The 17,197-nt window shown below is 37.2% G+C and overlaps 1 protein-coding gene across 3 annotated transcripts in view; it reads right to left on the bottom strand.

Annotated features, from left to right (window-relative positions):
* Positions 1-17,197, bottom strand: part of LOC117392553 (centrosomal protein of 128 kDa) — a 60,528-nt gene that overhangs the window by 2,551 nt on the left and 40,780 nt on the right. For 2 of the 3 annotated variants that reach the window (XM_033990648.2, XM_055232347.1), the window contains exons 21-25: positions 14,109-14,158; positions 10,671-10,694; positions 5,379-5,456; positions 4,624-4,737; positions 1,100-1,208 (exon numbers count right to left, since the gene is read on the bottom strand). In XM_033990648.2, coding sequence (XP_033846539.2) covers positions 1,100-1,208; positions 4,624-4,737; positions 5,379-5,456; positions 10,671-10,694; positions 14,109-14,158 — 375 coding nt within the window. The remainder of the gene's footprint in view (positions 1-1,099; positions 1,209-4,623; positions 4,738-5,378; positions 5,457-10,670; positions 10,695-14,108; positions 14,159-17,197) is intronic. The other variant, XM_055232348.1, reaches the window with a different exon arrangement.

Below are 17,197 nucleotides of genomic sequence, written 5' to 3'. Positions count from 1 at the left end.
CAGGTTAAACGCAGAAGAGTCTGGGAGGTGGTGCCAGGTCTCTGTAACTGGCAAAAACTCTACAAGTGGTTTTGGCCCAGAGCCACTGGCACTGAGGTAGAGGAGCACTCACTCATGGGGAAATGTTTAACTGAAATTAGCCACAGAAAAATGGAAATGTGTCTTCTCCAAGACTATAAAAGCAGGTTTATACTCCCATAAAATCACATTCAGGTAGGATTGTCCAAATTTTAATCAAGATCGAGATTCAGTCACGTCTAATCGTAAGTATTTGCTTGGCTGATTTTATTTGAGATCCACAGCCAATCCTCTGCCAAAAAAAACCTGTGAGTGAGTGAGTTCAGAATTTGGAGGAAGATTACACACATTATCTGTCCTGTTTATGTTTAGGAAATCAGTAATTAAAACCCTTTTTATTTTGGTTTTGAAATGAGATAATAAAATCTAATTGAAAATCGATCAATCAAAATGAGGACAAAAAAATGTAATTAATTTCAACTACAATGTCAAAACTTTGATACTAACGAATAGGCTTGAACTTGATAGGACAGGTGAAGGGACAGGGGTTAAAAAAAAAAAAAAAAAAATTCAAACTTGCAAATGGTAACTTTAAGTAGTAGTTACCAACCTTGAAAACGTATGAATTAAGTCTTAGTTTATGCTACTATTTTATGTTACTATGTGGTCTTAGTTCAAATAAAGATCAACATCTCTGAGACTATTCAGGAAAGCTCCAATTTTGTCCTGTTAGTGTGATTTTTTTAAGTATCTTTTTTTTTAAATCGCTCCAATGAGTATATCGTTTCAATTCAATTAGTGTCCGGTTTTCGATACTTTTGACAACCCTCATGTAAATAATGAAAATAATCCAGGCCTATGAAACCAGCAGTGCTATCCTTTCCCCTGGGATCATGCATTTTTATCATGATATGCCTATTGATAATTGGATTTGACAAAGTAGACTCGCGAAGGCGTTGAACCAGATTTAAAAATAAACATACATTGTCAAATTATCCAGCAAAGCAGAGTGTGAAGAAAACATGGCTGGCATCAAAGTGCGTGATAGACGCAGTGTCAGGCGGATTATATAAATACCCACAGAGGGAGTCAGATCTGAGGGAGCTGCTCAGGAACGCGCCCGGTCCTTTGATGGACGAGGACAGAGCGGCCAGACGCAGGCTCCGTGATGTGGCGTCCAACTTCTCCTCCTGCACAAACCGAGAGAGGACAAGTCGGTACATACTCATCTGAATACTAGTGCATTTGAAAGCTGCAAAACTGGTCAAACTGCAATCAAAATCTGAATGGGCGCAATTTTATAAAACCAGCTAACTGTTCTGAAATGCAGGGATTCTTAGTAATTCATATTTTAGTCTTCTCTCAAATGTTACTTCTCCTGGACGTGTTTAAAATGCCAAGTATGAAAAAAAAAGTCAACTTGCAAATTTACAACCAGCATTTGAATTTTATATTTCCCCAAAATTGTTCATCCCCATAACGTTTTACAACATTCGGACTAATTTATTAGTTCTATGATTATTTTTTTATTAACTGAAATATTAGGCGTTTTTAAATTTTGCATCTGTCTTCTGTAATTTTCCATTCTTATTTTGGACTTGTTTTGAGCTAGCCGCCATGTCTTCACAAGCTGGCCATGCTTAAAATTTGACAAAAAGAAACAAATAAAAATAAAAGCGATTCCAGCTCCCACACATTGGATGCCGTCGTCGTGTCCTTGAGCAAGACACTTAACCCACCTCGCCCCCGGTGTCTGCGTGCACTGCTGTGAATGCGTGAGTGCCTTGTAGGTGGAAAAGTGCTAAATAAAAATGAGTTAATTTACCATTTACCAATCAAAAAGCCATATCAACAAAGACCGATGTCATCATTTAAACTATAATATTGTTAAATTTCATTAAAAAAAAAATGTTTGCAATTACCACATAAATCAAGCAGCCATCCCCACTTTGTGCCTCTTCGGTCTCAAATCTGCGCCTCAGGTCAAAGACATTCAATCCATCCTATTTTCCTTAAACAAACTGGAGTAGTAGCAGCTATTAGGCTAATGCAACGGCCACTTATCGCTCAACACGATAGTCATTTGGCAAAGCGCAGGGGTAATCTGGTACTTAAGGGTATCTGAGGAGTGACAGTACGGGTGCTCTGGTAGAGGGGGGTACTTGATCGGGGAGAGGGGGGTACTATCCTGTCAACACTGGGCTTCATGTGGACGGCTCTCTCTTCAAGGACCATTTCAAAAGAACAATTAGGCAGTTCATAAGATAACTCGAGGGTTTTACGAATCAAATTTAAGATTTAAGAGGATTTTTATTTCCTCATTACAAGAAATAGGAAATACATTATTATAGTGTTGTGTGGAAGTTTTGATATTTTTAACAAGCAGGTTACTCGAGATTAGACTACGGTGTTTTCTTTTGTTTTGTTTTTTTATTATTATTGATTCAAATTTTTACTAAGATCAGCAGTAGTTTAGTAATGTTATTAGATCATTTATTTTACTGTGCTTTGGCTTTGCACTATGCAACTTTTCTGGTTCTGCTCGTCTCCGTGGACAAATTGCTTCGCCTGGACTGCTTCACAGTATGGGATTACATTTTCCTATTACTATGGAGACAACACCAAGGCCAAGTTACAGGTCAGATGTGGAGAAGTAACCCCACTCACAGTAAGAATTCATGCTATTAAATGCTTTTTTCAACAATAAAAGCACATGTAATCAGGCCTGTCATCATAATTACTATTTGGACTTATAAAGGATAGCTGGATCAATATATTTCTGTAGCTTAATAGTTTTCTTGTGTTCAGTTTCTTTCCAGTAGTGGGAGATTTCAGTTATTTTTGGTGTAATATGAAAAACTTTGAGCTGTAGAGAGCTGAAAATCTTACTTCTATGGCTAATTATTGCTTCATTTTGCTATTCATTTGGTGCTGCTCATGCTTTTTAATGATATTGTATATTTAAGCGTTTGTCTACTGGGACTATCCTGCTTTATTTATTCTGCACTCTTCTCTTTTAATGTTAATTTTATGATGATTATTTATGTTTGATTTGTTGTATTGTGATTTTAATGTCTTACTTATTCTGTAAAGCACTTTGAATTACTTTAAGGAAACGTGTTATACAATTAAACTTGCCTTGCCTTAATTGTTATTGTGTCAGTAGCATAAAATAGTTTCAATATTATCGTTTATCGCAATATATCATGCTTCAAAATTTGTTATCGTGACAGACCTACATGTAACTGACTGAAGATAGAGTGATGTCTGTGAAACATTCCAGGAATAGCAGCAACGTTTCCATGGAGACAGGCAGGTGGCGGACATCCATCAGAAAAGTTACGCAGTGCTCCTTTAAAAATTGCACTATGGCTGAATTGACTTGAGATGCGGCTGCCATTTTGTGCCAACAACTTCTATGAATTATTACAGTTGCACAAAAAAATGATTCAGACGGGCACAAGTACAACCAGCTCAGTAATTGTCATGTACCTGAATATCGTCATAACTGGCTCATTATTACTGGATTATTCAATTGAATTCGAACAAACAAGGAGACAACTAGATCTTTGTTGAACTGTACATTTGTACCAGTGCTGGAGACTGCCCCTGTGTTATTCAGTGTGGAATTATTCATTTATTCATACCAGTTGTAAATGAGGCGAGGTGCACAATCTGGCAGTGCTGTGGGCGCGCTACGCTCACAAATGGACTCAGACGATCCTAACTCAAACCTCAGCGCTCTAATGCAGTGAGCAATTAGGGCTAAGATAGAAGCGTGTGGGCAGTTGTTTGGGATGACAGCCTCTTGTATTGTAAATAGAGCCTTTTAATGCAAACAGATTCTGTGCTTGCTGTATACACCGTGTTAATCTAGTGCTGAACGATTTTGGAAAAAAAACACGCAGAAAAAAATAGGGTTGTACATAGTAGCGCGCTGGCTAGCTCGCTGTGTCTCAAAGCTGGCAGTATTTTAATATTTACTATGCTACTATTTGTTTAATGAATGAATGAATTAATTAATTTCTACAGTGAGAGCCAGTGAGAGCACTCAGACTCTCCTTTTCATGGGCAAACAAACCAAAGTATCCAGGTCCTTGAAATATATTCCATTTTTGGGAAGCTAAACAGCCAGAAGCCCTTTTTCCCCTTACTTTACAAACACCTTATTTATAAAGTCTTTAACATGTTGTCAATGGCATCCAGAAGCAACTCGCTTTCCACTGTCTGATCTTTAAGTATTTATTAAGTTTAGCATGAGATATCTGGACTGGACAGGAAGTAGTGACGCTAACAGAGCCAGTATTTGTGACTTGTGCACTCAGAACAGAACCCTACTTTTTAAACACATGTAAACAACAGAAGATGAAAAAGAGAAGACTGAAATATAGACTGAAGCTAATAAACACATTCCATCAATTTAGATAATTGTTTGTAGCGGTTTAAACTACAGATACAAGAGTTTTCTCTAAAACACAAGATGTTTTGTTCTTTGCAGAAATCATTCTATAATCTAAGTAATTGCAGCCTTTGTGATTTGATCATTTTACCGATTTAAACTGAGATTTAAGTGAGATTTCAATTTTATACACTGTGCAGCTTTACCCTGTACTCCTGGATCTTTCGTTTGGACTCATCAAGCTGATTTTGAAGGTCCCACACGATCTCCTTGTACTTGGAATATCGCTGCTCTACTTCCTCCCTCTGCCGCTGGGACTCCTGGAGGAAGGCGGAGTGCAGGTCAATGTACAGTATGTTATGAATCATGCACATATTAAAGGTGCATTATGACATTTTTGAAGTGGAGGGTCAGTCATCTGTTTGTATCCATAGCGATGTTATTGCTTTGTCTTGAATGTTCCACCATATGGCAGTGAATGTATCTATAACCATAAAGACAAATGGATGACGCCACCAAGCCAAGTTAAATATCAGATCTATGGAGCAGCGACCCCACTCACACTTTACATTATAAACACTTGTACTTGAATAAATCTCAATAAAGTAGGTATACCCAATTTTTTCCATTTTGGCAAAATATGTTTTGCCCCAGATCTATAGTACAAGCAGTTCTAAGAGTTGTGAAAAGTGCTTGCAAACTCATTGCGGTGACAAGGATGCTTGGAATGCATAAGGTAAGTGAGGAATAACTTTGGACGGGTACAAATGTTTAAAATAAACAAGTTCAGCTTTTCACATTTTTATGAGTAAAATTCCGGTATTCAGCACCAAAGTATGCCATAGTTTGGAACATTCTAGCGGCAGATCCCGCAAACAGAAAGGTTACAAAGTTCACCTTTAACTACACACATTTAAATATTCAACTACTTTTACCACTTTGTATTAAAAGTAAAACTCACCTCCAAATCTTTAAAGTTGTCCATAAGAGACTGTTTTTCTGGGATGGCCTCGAGGCGGTCCAGGGCTGCTCTGGTGCTCTATTCAAAAGAACACAAAAAGAACTGAATCAGATGCTTTAACAGTAATATTCAGTGACTTTTGTCAGACATAAAACTGTCAATCACTGTCAGTACTGCAGCACCAGTCAAAACAGCACTTGGGGTAGACGACGTTTTGGTACATTTCTGAATTTTATTACCATGTATTTTTGCTCTATTGATCCACAAGGAAAATTATTTGGACATATTGGCTCACACATATTTTTTCAAGTCCAAGTCTAATTTGTGAACTCTTGCAGTTACTTATTTTTTATTAGGTTAACTTAAGATACAATTCAAACACTGGATCCTAAGAGGAAATTGGCCATGTTTAGGTCTGAATAATCTGTTTTGTTCATTTCTGTAAAAGAGGGATGCATTCAAATTTTATGGGGTATTAACTTCTAACACATATATTTAGATCACCATGTTACTTTTTATTGTTTGGGAAATGCTATATTCATCATTTTTGATGCTCTGAGTCCCCTCTCTCTTTGCTCCCCGTGTTAAGTCACTCCCCCTTCAGAGCGCTATCACAACACATTCAGCAAGTTGCTGTGTATAGTTTTGTATCATGTTTTTTTAAATTTTTTAAAAATTATATTTATGGAGAATTGTCATGTGGGAGCATGGGTGACATAGACTGGTGGGCTGAGCATTGACCAAAATCTTACAGCAAGGAGGGTTTGAACAGGACCCGAGAGAGCGCTCTAAAATATTCAAACACGCATGGATGACATAAAAAACCTACACAGGCATGTTTTTGATGAGTTATAACATGGTAAAAAGCTAAAAAAAAAAAAAAAAAAAAATCTATTTTGCATAATTCCACCCGTTCAAAATGAACTTAAAACATGTTATTAGTTACAAGATTAGGTGGGAAATGTATCTGTGCAATTTAACCAAAAGGAAAATTGGTCAGTTTGGGGTTTGGACACAAAGCAATAAACTTTAATCATTTTGAAACTGGATTTTGGATTTTTGGATCATTATACGTTTGGTATTTTGTTAAACTTGTGACCCCTAATGATGCAATGTAACAGTGCTTACAGGAAACATTATGAATAATACACTTTTATGTTTGCTTAAACCATGTTATAATGGCTCATTAGCTTACTCAGAGTTGTATAATGAGTGATTCATACTTGCTTGAGTAATCCTTGACTCTCCTGAATTTGAAAAAAATAAAACTATGGTGCAATGGTGAAATGACACTATTATTTAATTTGGTTATAAGGATTTATATGGGGAAACAGAAAGGAGATGTTAGTGAGTGTGTTAGCTAGGGGTGTGAATCTTTTAAGCTCCTGGCGATTTAATTTCCATTTTTGGGTCCCAAATTGATTTAAAATGATTAATGATTCTAAACAATTCAGCGTAGTTAGCTCCTCCCTTCAGATAGATATAAGGCAGTGTCCGCCAGTAATCTGACCAGAACTGAAGAAGCGGCTTAGATGATATTTATTTTAATAGTTCATAATTCTACTCAATCATTATCTAGGCCCAGTTAATTCCATACTGCAATGATTAAACTTAAATAAGCAATTTGTCAAAGATAAAAATTATGAAGATTTTCCAATACATTATACAGCCTGTTGTGACTGTAGTTAGCAGCGAAGGAAAGCTAATGTGCTAACACCAACACAGCAAAGCAAACCATGGAGCTAAAATGATTCAAAGTGCTGATGACCCGTTCATCTCTCCTGTCTCAGTGTGGTGTCATGCAAGTCTCGTCCTGTGTGTGTGTGCGTGGATGGGCTTGTGTGTGCGTGCTGCAAGTGTGTGTTTGTGTGTGCTGCGTTTTGTGTAAGCGTGCTCAGAGACAGCCCTCCTCCACCTCACTTGAATGCGCGGAGCCGTGGAAAGAGCCCAGAGGCAAATGATGACTGAACTACTGTTTTTAATGAAGTTATGGCACAACACGTGTTTTTAGAGGTATTTAAAGGCCATGTCAGGTGAATTTTAAGGGGGGGGGGGGTGTTACCGTAGCGTAAAGATTGTCATTAACGTGGTTTAAAATAGATTTTTGAGAATTTAGAATCCAGAATCGTTAAGATGTAGATTTTTTTCAACACCCCTAGTGTCAGCTGAAGATTTTGTATTTTTTGGTATTTATAGCCTATGTAAAAAGGCAGATTGAACTCATAATTCACAAGGTTAATCTATCTATATATGAATACTTTGTTTCCTAGTACATAAATGGCATAAAAAGTTGTTTTTGCATGAACTCCTGTGCAGGTGCAGTCTTCTGAGTGCAGTTTGGGTCAGATACAGTGAGATACACAAGTTCTGAGAGCTTTTGCCACGCCCCCTTTTTAGGCGACAAATCGATCGGCAGGAAGCGTTTTTAGTCGACTACAGCCCTAGCCGATATGAAGATGCAGAGCTAGCAGCAGTTCTGCAGTTTTAAACAAAAAGTCAATGAACCTGTTTCAATTATTAAGTAGTTTTAGCTCAATATTGATATTTACAATGAACAAAATGTGAAATGATGATCTATGTATATAATATTTCACCACTACAAACCAGAAATAAAGCGTCTTATTCCACTTTACTTTGGATAGTCACCTCAAACAACACAGGCTAAAATGAGACACATCACTAAAGCCTTTAATTGTCATGAGTTTCTTTCGGTCTCAGCACTTCTCTCTTCAGAAGGCTCGGATGAAAGCGGAGACGTGAGGGGAGAGAATCGATGATACACACATTAGTAAAATGAGACTTTGGTCCAAGACACGGGTCAGACTGACGCACAATTAGTGAAGGCGCTCGCAGCTGGAGGTGCAAGTTAAGGCTCCTCTGATGCTCCTTTATTAAAGATCATTACAGGACACACCGCTGAAGTAATGTGATAGTGTTGGCATGATAGAGCTTTGGCTTTTCACACTGCTATATGGAGGGAGGGCATTAAAGACTTTAGTTAAAAGCACACTATGCATTTTTTTTTTTTTTTTTTTTTGGTGGAGGGTCTGCCAACTTTTTCTCTCCATGGAAACATAATTGCTTTTCCTAAAATATTTCACAGCATGGCATTAAAGTTATCTACCTAGAGACAAGCAGGTGATATCGGTCAGCCAAAGAACAGGTCAGATCTACAGAGAGGCGACACCACTCACTGTAAGAATGCGTGTTTTTCAAGTTATTAAAATGCCAGTGATTGTTAAAAGCTACATTTGTCAGTTTAATGCCATACTGTGGAACATTCTAGGACAAGCAATAACATCTTCATATGACAAGGATGTGTCAGATCCTCCACCGGAAAAGTTACTTAGTGTACCTTAAAGTGATTTTGAAAAATGGAGTTCAATCTTTAAAATTTCCAATTGAGATACACAGTATATATTTGTTGTAGAATGAATGCTGAATGTGCTGCAAGCTAACCTAATATTTTGTATTTATACTCAGTCAAGGTCTATTTTCTATTTATATTTTAGTATTATTATTCATTGTTTGTCTTGTTAGGTTCCTTATATGATTTGTTTTCACTGACAAAAGGCCTTTTTTCCCCCCAGATTCTAGCACTCATATCTACAATAGGTGTGACCGAAACAAGTTATTATTTTTTTTTCTTAAGGCTGGGGTTGATTTAACAGCAAATGAGAAATTGTGTACAGATGCATTTGACTCTAAAAGGTTGAACAAACATGTATTGCGATGGTACTTTACAACAGTGCAACGGTCAGGTTGCTGTGAGTAAAATCTTCTGAAATCTGTGTAAAAGCGTGGGTGGCTAGTGCTCCAGTTTCCCCCATCAATCCAATCATACACTATGGTATTCACTGCTCCTGACAGGTCGCTCCAGCAGGACTGAAGAATGGTTCAAATACAGGGAATGAAATAAAGTATACCTTAAAGGGCCCATGGAACACGATTGTCTTATGTTCTTATGTTGTTTCCTCATCAAAAAAATATAGCTGGAGTTTTTTTGTGTGTCATTCCTATGTTTAACACACAAACCCTGCATATTTAGGCTGAGTTCTTCTCTCAATCAGAAAACATTGTTCCACCTTGTGATGTCATGTGGTAATACAGGAAGTGCTGCACTGTGTTTTTAAACTCCATACACCTTCACTAGAAACACTTGGATAATTTCAGGACTGGAATTGCCAAGCTCTACTGAACTAAAGGCAAAAGGAACTGTTAACGTGAAAACTACCGCTTCATGACATCACAAGGTGGAACAGAGCATTTTGAGTTTTGGAAATGTAGATTGGCTAATAATAATACCACCATTAAGTGTGCATTTATTGGGCTTATTAGCATGTTGACAATGTGGGCCAATTCAAAACTAAATGTAACTTTGGACCTGCTCAGTTCTATTCATATATTTCACATCCTCTCAACTCACAAAAACTTACAGATAGATTGATTCAGCCAACTACTATTACTACACTTTTGGAGGCTAATCTACGCTACTAGAGATATTGCACCCTACACACTATTTAAAAGAACCAAATGGTGCTCTACAAACACAATGCATGAAGGACATTTAGTATTGTTTGGACATTTTTCCTCTGGCATGTGAATGTGTTCAGTATTCCAGTAGATGACTCCTGTCTGACATGTGCTGAGATGTATGTGGAGGTAAGAGGCATTTTGGTGCAGAGGTCAATAATGTATTGCCAGCACTCAATGACATGATTGAATGACTTTGAGACTTCGACTAAAGCCATCAATTCAATTCTTTGATTTAAATCAGCAATTTCTGACTAAAAAATGAATACACCTTCTAGCATAAATGTATCCCTCCTGCTGTGTTCATATTTATTCATTTTTGCTCTAAAAGGTCACTTTGACCCTGTGTGACAAAGTATTTTACAGATTTTAAAGAAAATGCCTGTGATGACAGTCCATTAGGCTGTGCACAAAACTTTTTAAAAGCATTGATTAGCTCTTAACGCAATGTGGTCAAACTGACCCAGGAGTGTACCTGAAATGGGATAGTTTGTTCCATGGCTTGTAAAACCATGGAACAAACCTTTGTTTTACTTATCACCAAAACATTCATTAATCTGTGCAAATGTGTTCTGCTTGTAATCATCTTTCATGTTTCATGTTTGTACTTAAAAAAATTGTCAACATGTAGCAGTAGTGCTTTTCAGGGAAATCATTCACACTCTCAAACTCCCAATAATACATGCACCCGTGTACTCAGACACCGCTCATTCACTTTAATACATTTTTTTACATAACAACATGTAAACTTTTACTCACCATCTCGAGTTCCAAGACTCGATCCTGTTAAGATGAAACAATAACTGTCAATAGCTCATAAAAAATACAAACATTAGTACATTTGACCATTCTCTATACTAGGTCTGTCATGAGAACTGAAACTAAATTATGTCACTGACACAGTAAAGCAGGATTTTTCCAATAAAGCTATTCTAAATGTACCATTTATAATCAATACATAGCAGAATGAAAAACTTAAAGTCTCTATACACTCTATATATATTTTTCTCCATGTATTTGAGTAAAATGTGTCTTGCTCCAGTACAGATATATTGCATAAGCAGCTCTTGAGGCCAAAATAAGTCTGCGCTGTCTGCATCTAATTAAAAAGCATTTTATTTATCTGATAATCAGGAAGTGTGAGTTAGCATGCTAGTTGTTGCTTTATGACATTGTTGCCACTAGAGCAAAACTACACTCTGATCTGAGTTGTGAAAAGCTCTTATAAACTCATCATGGTGAATAATTAGGATGCTCAGAACGCATAAGGTGATAACTTTGCACCACTACAAAGCGTTTAAAATGAACTAGGTCTGTTTTTCACATTTTTTAACCAGTAAAAGTTATATGTTCAACCACAGCTGAAATCTAACGGTAGAACGGAAAAGTTACCCATAATGACCACTGAACCCCCAAAATGCATTGTTCCATCTATCATGTTTTGAACGATACGATATAGTCATTATCGTGACATGTCTACTCTATAGAATTATTACTCTATGAACTAAGGTTGTGAAAAGTATCAAAAGTCAGATACTAATCAATACTAAAAATAATATTGAAACTAGATTCATTTGACTCATTTGAGCAAGTATCGATACTAAAAAACTCACATTCACAGGACAGAAATGAACCTTTCCTGCATAGTTTTAGAATGATCTTGAGCTGCATCAGAACAAGTATAAGACACATAGACTAGTATATGCCTAAGGACCACAGTGGAATCTACCTGGAGGACTGAGGGATTACACAGATATAAGGCCACGTGGGAATATAAAACAAAGTGCTGTTATTCAATGTTGAAAATAACTTTCTATTGTCTAAATAAAGCGTTTTTTATTCTTGTTATATCGGTATCAAGATAGTATAGCAATAGAATTTTAAATTATAGTGTAGCGACAACACTATGCTGAACCAATTAATTTGATTTTATCTACATTTTGAACATTTTCTGCTTTCCCTACATGAGTTTATGCGTGTTAGCTGTGAGGTAACCACCTGCAGTGTTGCCAGTATAAGCTTAACATCCAAAACTTCACTTTTTTCCCTGGCACTACCCGCTCCTCCGGCTTCTGCCTGAAGTTGGGTCTCTAAAGATTTCTAAGCGCTCTCCTTTTGCTCTGCCACTCAAACGCACCTGCCCATCCCAAACCGCCTGTCTCTCCATATCTCAAATGTTTCAACACTTCCCCTTAAACCCCACATGCCATTTCTCCTCGTCATCATCGCCTCTGCTGCCGTCTATCTCTTCTCTGCTTCCTCCCGCTCTCCTCATCCTTCATAATTAAAAGCTCGACTGGCTTGGGGAGGGCTGATTAATTGCACATGAGTTCTGGCAGGTGCCTCGGAAGCCGCCACAGATGGGAACAGCGTCGAGCTTGCACACTCCGGGGAAGCCCAACTGCTCAGCACATTTTCTGAGGGCCAGAGCTACGTGTTGGGCTGTCTAATGGGGAGTAAAGGGCCACACTGACGCTGCGGGCCAGTCCACTACAGTCTAAGGTGAGTTGGTGTCTTGCCAAGAGAGTGTAGTAGATGTAGTGGTATTGAAAAGAAGGGCCCCCAAGTGGATTTTAAAAGTGCGAAGCGTTGTGTCTGCAGTAATTAGCTACTAGTCCAAGCAAAGCTGTATGAGTCTGACAGGCCCACGGCTGTTTGTGGCACTGCATCACACGACTGAGAATCAAGTAGACATTTCACAACAAGCACAAATATGAGGTCTAAATAAAACCTGTGGGAGCTTTTTCTATTAAACAACACTGAGTCATTACATTATATAACACAGATACAATGGAATCATAGCGGTAGGCTGTCAGTCATCCAGGTAAATTGAATAACATAAAGGTAGCCTGGACTTAAAGTTGTTTTAGTTTTTAACCATATTATATTATTTCTAGAGTATAAGTCATAATTTTGAACACGGTCACTGGTGACATTCACCTGTCACTCAGCCCTACAATGACTGATCTGGGAAAAGTACCAGTTTTGTATCACTCTGTGACACCATTATGTGATAGTACAATTACAGTTTTTCAGAAATGTCCATATGTATATCCGGTTTTGTAAGGAGCCTGAATGAATTACATATGGGACATCTAAGTGGGACCCTAACAACAGTGTTTCCAAAACCTTGTCCTGCTAAGGCTGACATTGTTAAATAATTATTATAAGGGATTAAATGTACTGTAATAGGTATCTGTGTAATCCTTCAGTCATACAGGTATGATCGATAGAAAAAGAAAAATTCAATTCTGTCAAATGGACAAAAGTTTTAGAGTAAAGATGTTTCACTGTTCATCCAAGCTGCTCCTTCAGTTCTGGCCATACTGCTGGTGAACACTGCCTTATATCTATCTGAAGGGAGGAGGTATTTGTTTACATTTTCTGTTTGTTTGCCATTTGCTCTCACACCTATTAGCATACTAAGTAGTAGTAGCAGTATGCTAATAGGTGTGAGAGCACCTGGACGATTATGCAAAATATGACAGGCACAGTTCACACTTAGTTCAATAGACCTAGCTAACAAACAGAAATTGTACACAAATAGTTATGTTAGTTGAGTGTGGTTGTGTGTAGTTAGCTAAGCTAACTAAAGAAGCCTTAGCTTCTCCCTTCAGAGAAGGCAGTGTCCAGCAATCTGATCAGAACTGATGAAGCTGCTTGCTTCACTCTTAAACTTTTGTTCAGCTGTCAAAAATTTTCTTTTGCTATTCCAACAGGTAATGACAGATTTACAAAGACAAAGGAGGTGTCATCTCTCAAATCTGTGACTATAAAAAAGGAATGATACAGTTCAAAGAGATACTGATGTTGTCTTTTTTAATTTCCTGAAGTGGTGAAAGAGAGAAGTCTGAGCATCTGCTAAAAAAAACATTATTTTGTGAATAATTAATTACACACCTCAGGGCAGGGTGAAAGAAAATATTTTAGACTGACCTTAAAACTATTAACATGCTAATTTAGCCGAGCATGATGAAACATACAATGGAGGGCATGGCAGAACAAGTTGGGGAGTTCAGTAACATAAATGGATTATTAACCCTAACAGAAATTGATAGATCAGAGTTGGCCTTGTTCATACCCACATGGGACTGTTATAAATAATGCCCTTGACAAAAACTGCTGTAAATAAGCCATCGCAAATGAAAAATGGGGAAAAGATATAGGAAATAAAGCATGTAATTATGATATACTCACTTGAAGACATCTCATTTCATCATCCTTATTACGACTTCTCTCCAACAACTCTGTAATGAAACATGTATATGATTAATGGACAGCACACAGTGGTCTCATTTTGACCCTAAGAGCTGCTTTTACAATATATCTGTACTGAGGCAAGTCAAATTTTGTCAATTTTTTGACAAAAATCTGGTGTAGTCACTTTAACAATGAAATACTGTTCTAAAAAAACGAAAACTGACAAATTTGTACCATATAATGTGCAATATAGTGATTACAGAATGTATCGCCATATTGTGATATTATTGTAGTGTGTATTGTCTTGAGGAAAGACCCTGGGATTCCAAGTCTTAGTGATAATACGTTGGTTAAAAAATCCACTTAAGTCATCAGACTCATTTGAAGGAGTTGTACAGGGATGTGGTTTAATAACAAACACGGCTGCAGTTACAACCTGAGCAGTTGTAGAAAGGGGAGTGAAAACAAACCTGCGCCATGCACTGCTGACGGCTGCACCTCACTGTTTACAATTACAACACAGCACAGCACAGCCCAAACATTTGCTTAATTAAATGTTTGCGCTGATGAATGACTGATTTTATTTAGCCGCGCAGCCCTGTTATGGAAATGCCACCTCGTTGTTTACACCAATGATTGTTGTGTAATTGCTTTAAGAGCTTGTGATTTTAACGTATTTGAAGCTAAGGGTTCTTAAGAAATATGGATGCATTTACAACTAGGCCTGTCACAATTACTATATCGACTTTGCTCAATACATGACAGGTGGAACAACAATATTTGGGGGTGAATATTTATCGTGGGTACTTTTTCCTTTGTACTAGTGGGAAGTATTTGGTTAATTTTGTGCACCACCATGATATTTGAGCTGTAGAAGGTTGAATTATGAACTCCTTATTCATACAAATTAACTACTTAACTGTCGTATTCTGTCATTTGTTTATTGCAGTTCATTTTTTTAGATTTTGAGACTACTTTTGGGGTATAATTTTGCTTTATGATTTGATTTCAATATTATCGTTTATCATCCCTATTTACTTCACCGATATATTGCATTTCAAAATATGTTATTGTGACAAGCAGTATTAGACAAAAATCACGTATCTACTTGGGAGTGACAGCGGCTAAGTGGATAGGGAGTTAAGAAATACCAATTCAAATGTTGATGACCCCTAGCCAGTCCAACCTCAGCTCTGACCATTGCATACTGTCCTTGGGCAAGACACCAAAACTCGTAAACAGCATGTTAGTTTGAGCAGGTATCAATTTTGAGCTTCTTTAAAAGTAGTTTGACCAGAAAGACAATCTGTGTTAGGAAATATCATTACAATTTCGGCAGTAAAAATACTAGAATAGGGTTGTGCAGTTTATTGAATTTTCACCATGAAGATTCGGTCGTTTCTAATCAAAAGCATGTGGTTTGGAGCAGATTTCAGACTTTGGAGCAAGAAATCTGACTGTTTTTATGTTTAATTAATAAACATCTGTATATATGTTGACAAAAATTATGTGATTTAAAAAAAAAATTGTAGCTAAAAAGACAAAACAAAAAATCAAATGTTGTGATTGCTTAATATAAGAATCAACTGTATCAAGTATCAAGCCTCTTCTTTTATTGCCAAGGGTTGTAAATTCTAGTAGTATGATAAAACTATATCCATGCACTCACAGTACACCAGCATTTATGTACTTATAAACGACTGCTAGTGACTGAATGGGTGGACAGTTGCTTTATGTAAAAGTACTTAAAAGCCCACAGAGGTAGAAAAGCGCTGTATAAAGAGATGATCATTTACTATTTCCACTGGACATTTCTTGAGTACCTGGCAAAGAAATGGATCTTTAGATTGATCTCTTCTCAAGTCTTTCTAGCTTTAAACACTCTCTCAACAAGGGCCGAATCGATAAAAACCTTGCTGAACAAAAACACTTTCACATATTCTTGCTGTATTCTGCAAAACACTCCGGGATAATATTTACAGCTTTTTATCCATTTTGTACCATTGTGAACGGGACTGAATGCTTCTACAAGTGCTCTTCAACATGCTGAGTGCCCCTTCATGGTGTCACTTCAATTCTTTAACATAGTCCAGTGATTACCCTCAGGACTGCACAGTAAACAGAATAAAGTTTAGCCGTCAAAAAATAAACTGAGAAATGTCTAGTGGCTTGTATAAAAGATTCAGTTTATGCAATTTATACATCATAACACAAATCAGGAATAAATCAACAATCAGATGTATTTTGTAATGTATGTAACTTTTCTGCAAGAGGGTCCACCACATGCTTGTTTCCCTGGAGATGTTGTTGCATTGCTGGGAATGTTCCTCAGTATGGCAATAAATTGATCTGTTTTGAATGTATTACTGTGAGTGAGTGGGCTCGACTCTCTACAGATCTGACCTGTAACTTGACTTGGTGGAGTAACCTGCTGGAGATAGATGCGTTTAATGCCATACTGCATAACACTCTATGCAAAGTAACAACATCTGGCAGAAAACCATCAGAAAAAGTTACGCAATGTACTTTTAAACTATATGGTTAGCGGGTGAAATTACTGTGATTTTGCAGTTTCAATTTTGCAGACCAATTTTCCACCATCTTGTTTCCAAGCTATAATATTCATATTTCATTCATGTCTATTCTTTTAAAGAGGCCAGTAAAGATGACACATCAAAAGCCTGCTTAGCATAAATAAACACAATTATATCGCAATTGTGAGAAGGCAGACTATAACGAAACAACTTTTACAATGTAATTTTCAACAGCGAAAAATAGCAAGTGATGGACAGGTAAATGAGGACATAATTAGAATTTCAAATGCGTTGTTGTGAATGCACCATGCCATTAGTGCTTTTAGTGAGGTATGGTTCATTATACAGGACCTATTCAAGCATACCGCGGATTTGTAAGCCCTGCGCCGCTCAATAATAATTCCACAAAAGGGAGCAGCAAGCAACCGCATTACCCATATTCAAAGTAAAAGTTGATAAAATCTTAATTCCCGTGGTTGAAATAAGCCGATCTGGAAGCTGTTGTGGAGCGTAGATTAGGTGTAGTTCTAATTACTGGAGAGTGGTATCGAA

This window comes from Periophthalmus magnuspinnatus, chromosome 24, assembly GCF_009829125.3.
Source record: "Periophthalmus magnuspinnatus isolate fPerMag1 chromosome 24, fPerMag1.2.pri, whole genome shotgun sequence".
In the NCBI taxonomy this organism is placed as follows: domain Eukaryota; kingdom Metazoa; phylum Chordata; class Actinopteri; order Gobiiformes; family Gobiidae; genus Periophthalmus; species Periophthalmus magnuspinnatus.
The sequence above is the reverse complement of the archived record's forward strand: the minus strand, read 5'-3'. Positions and strand labels throughout refer to the sequence as shown.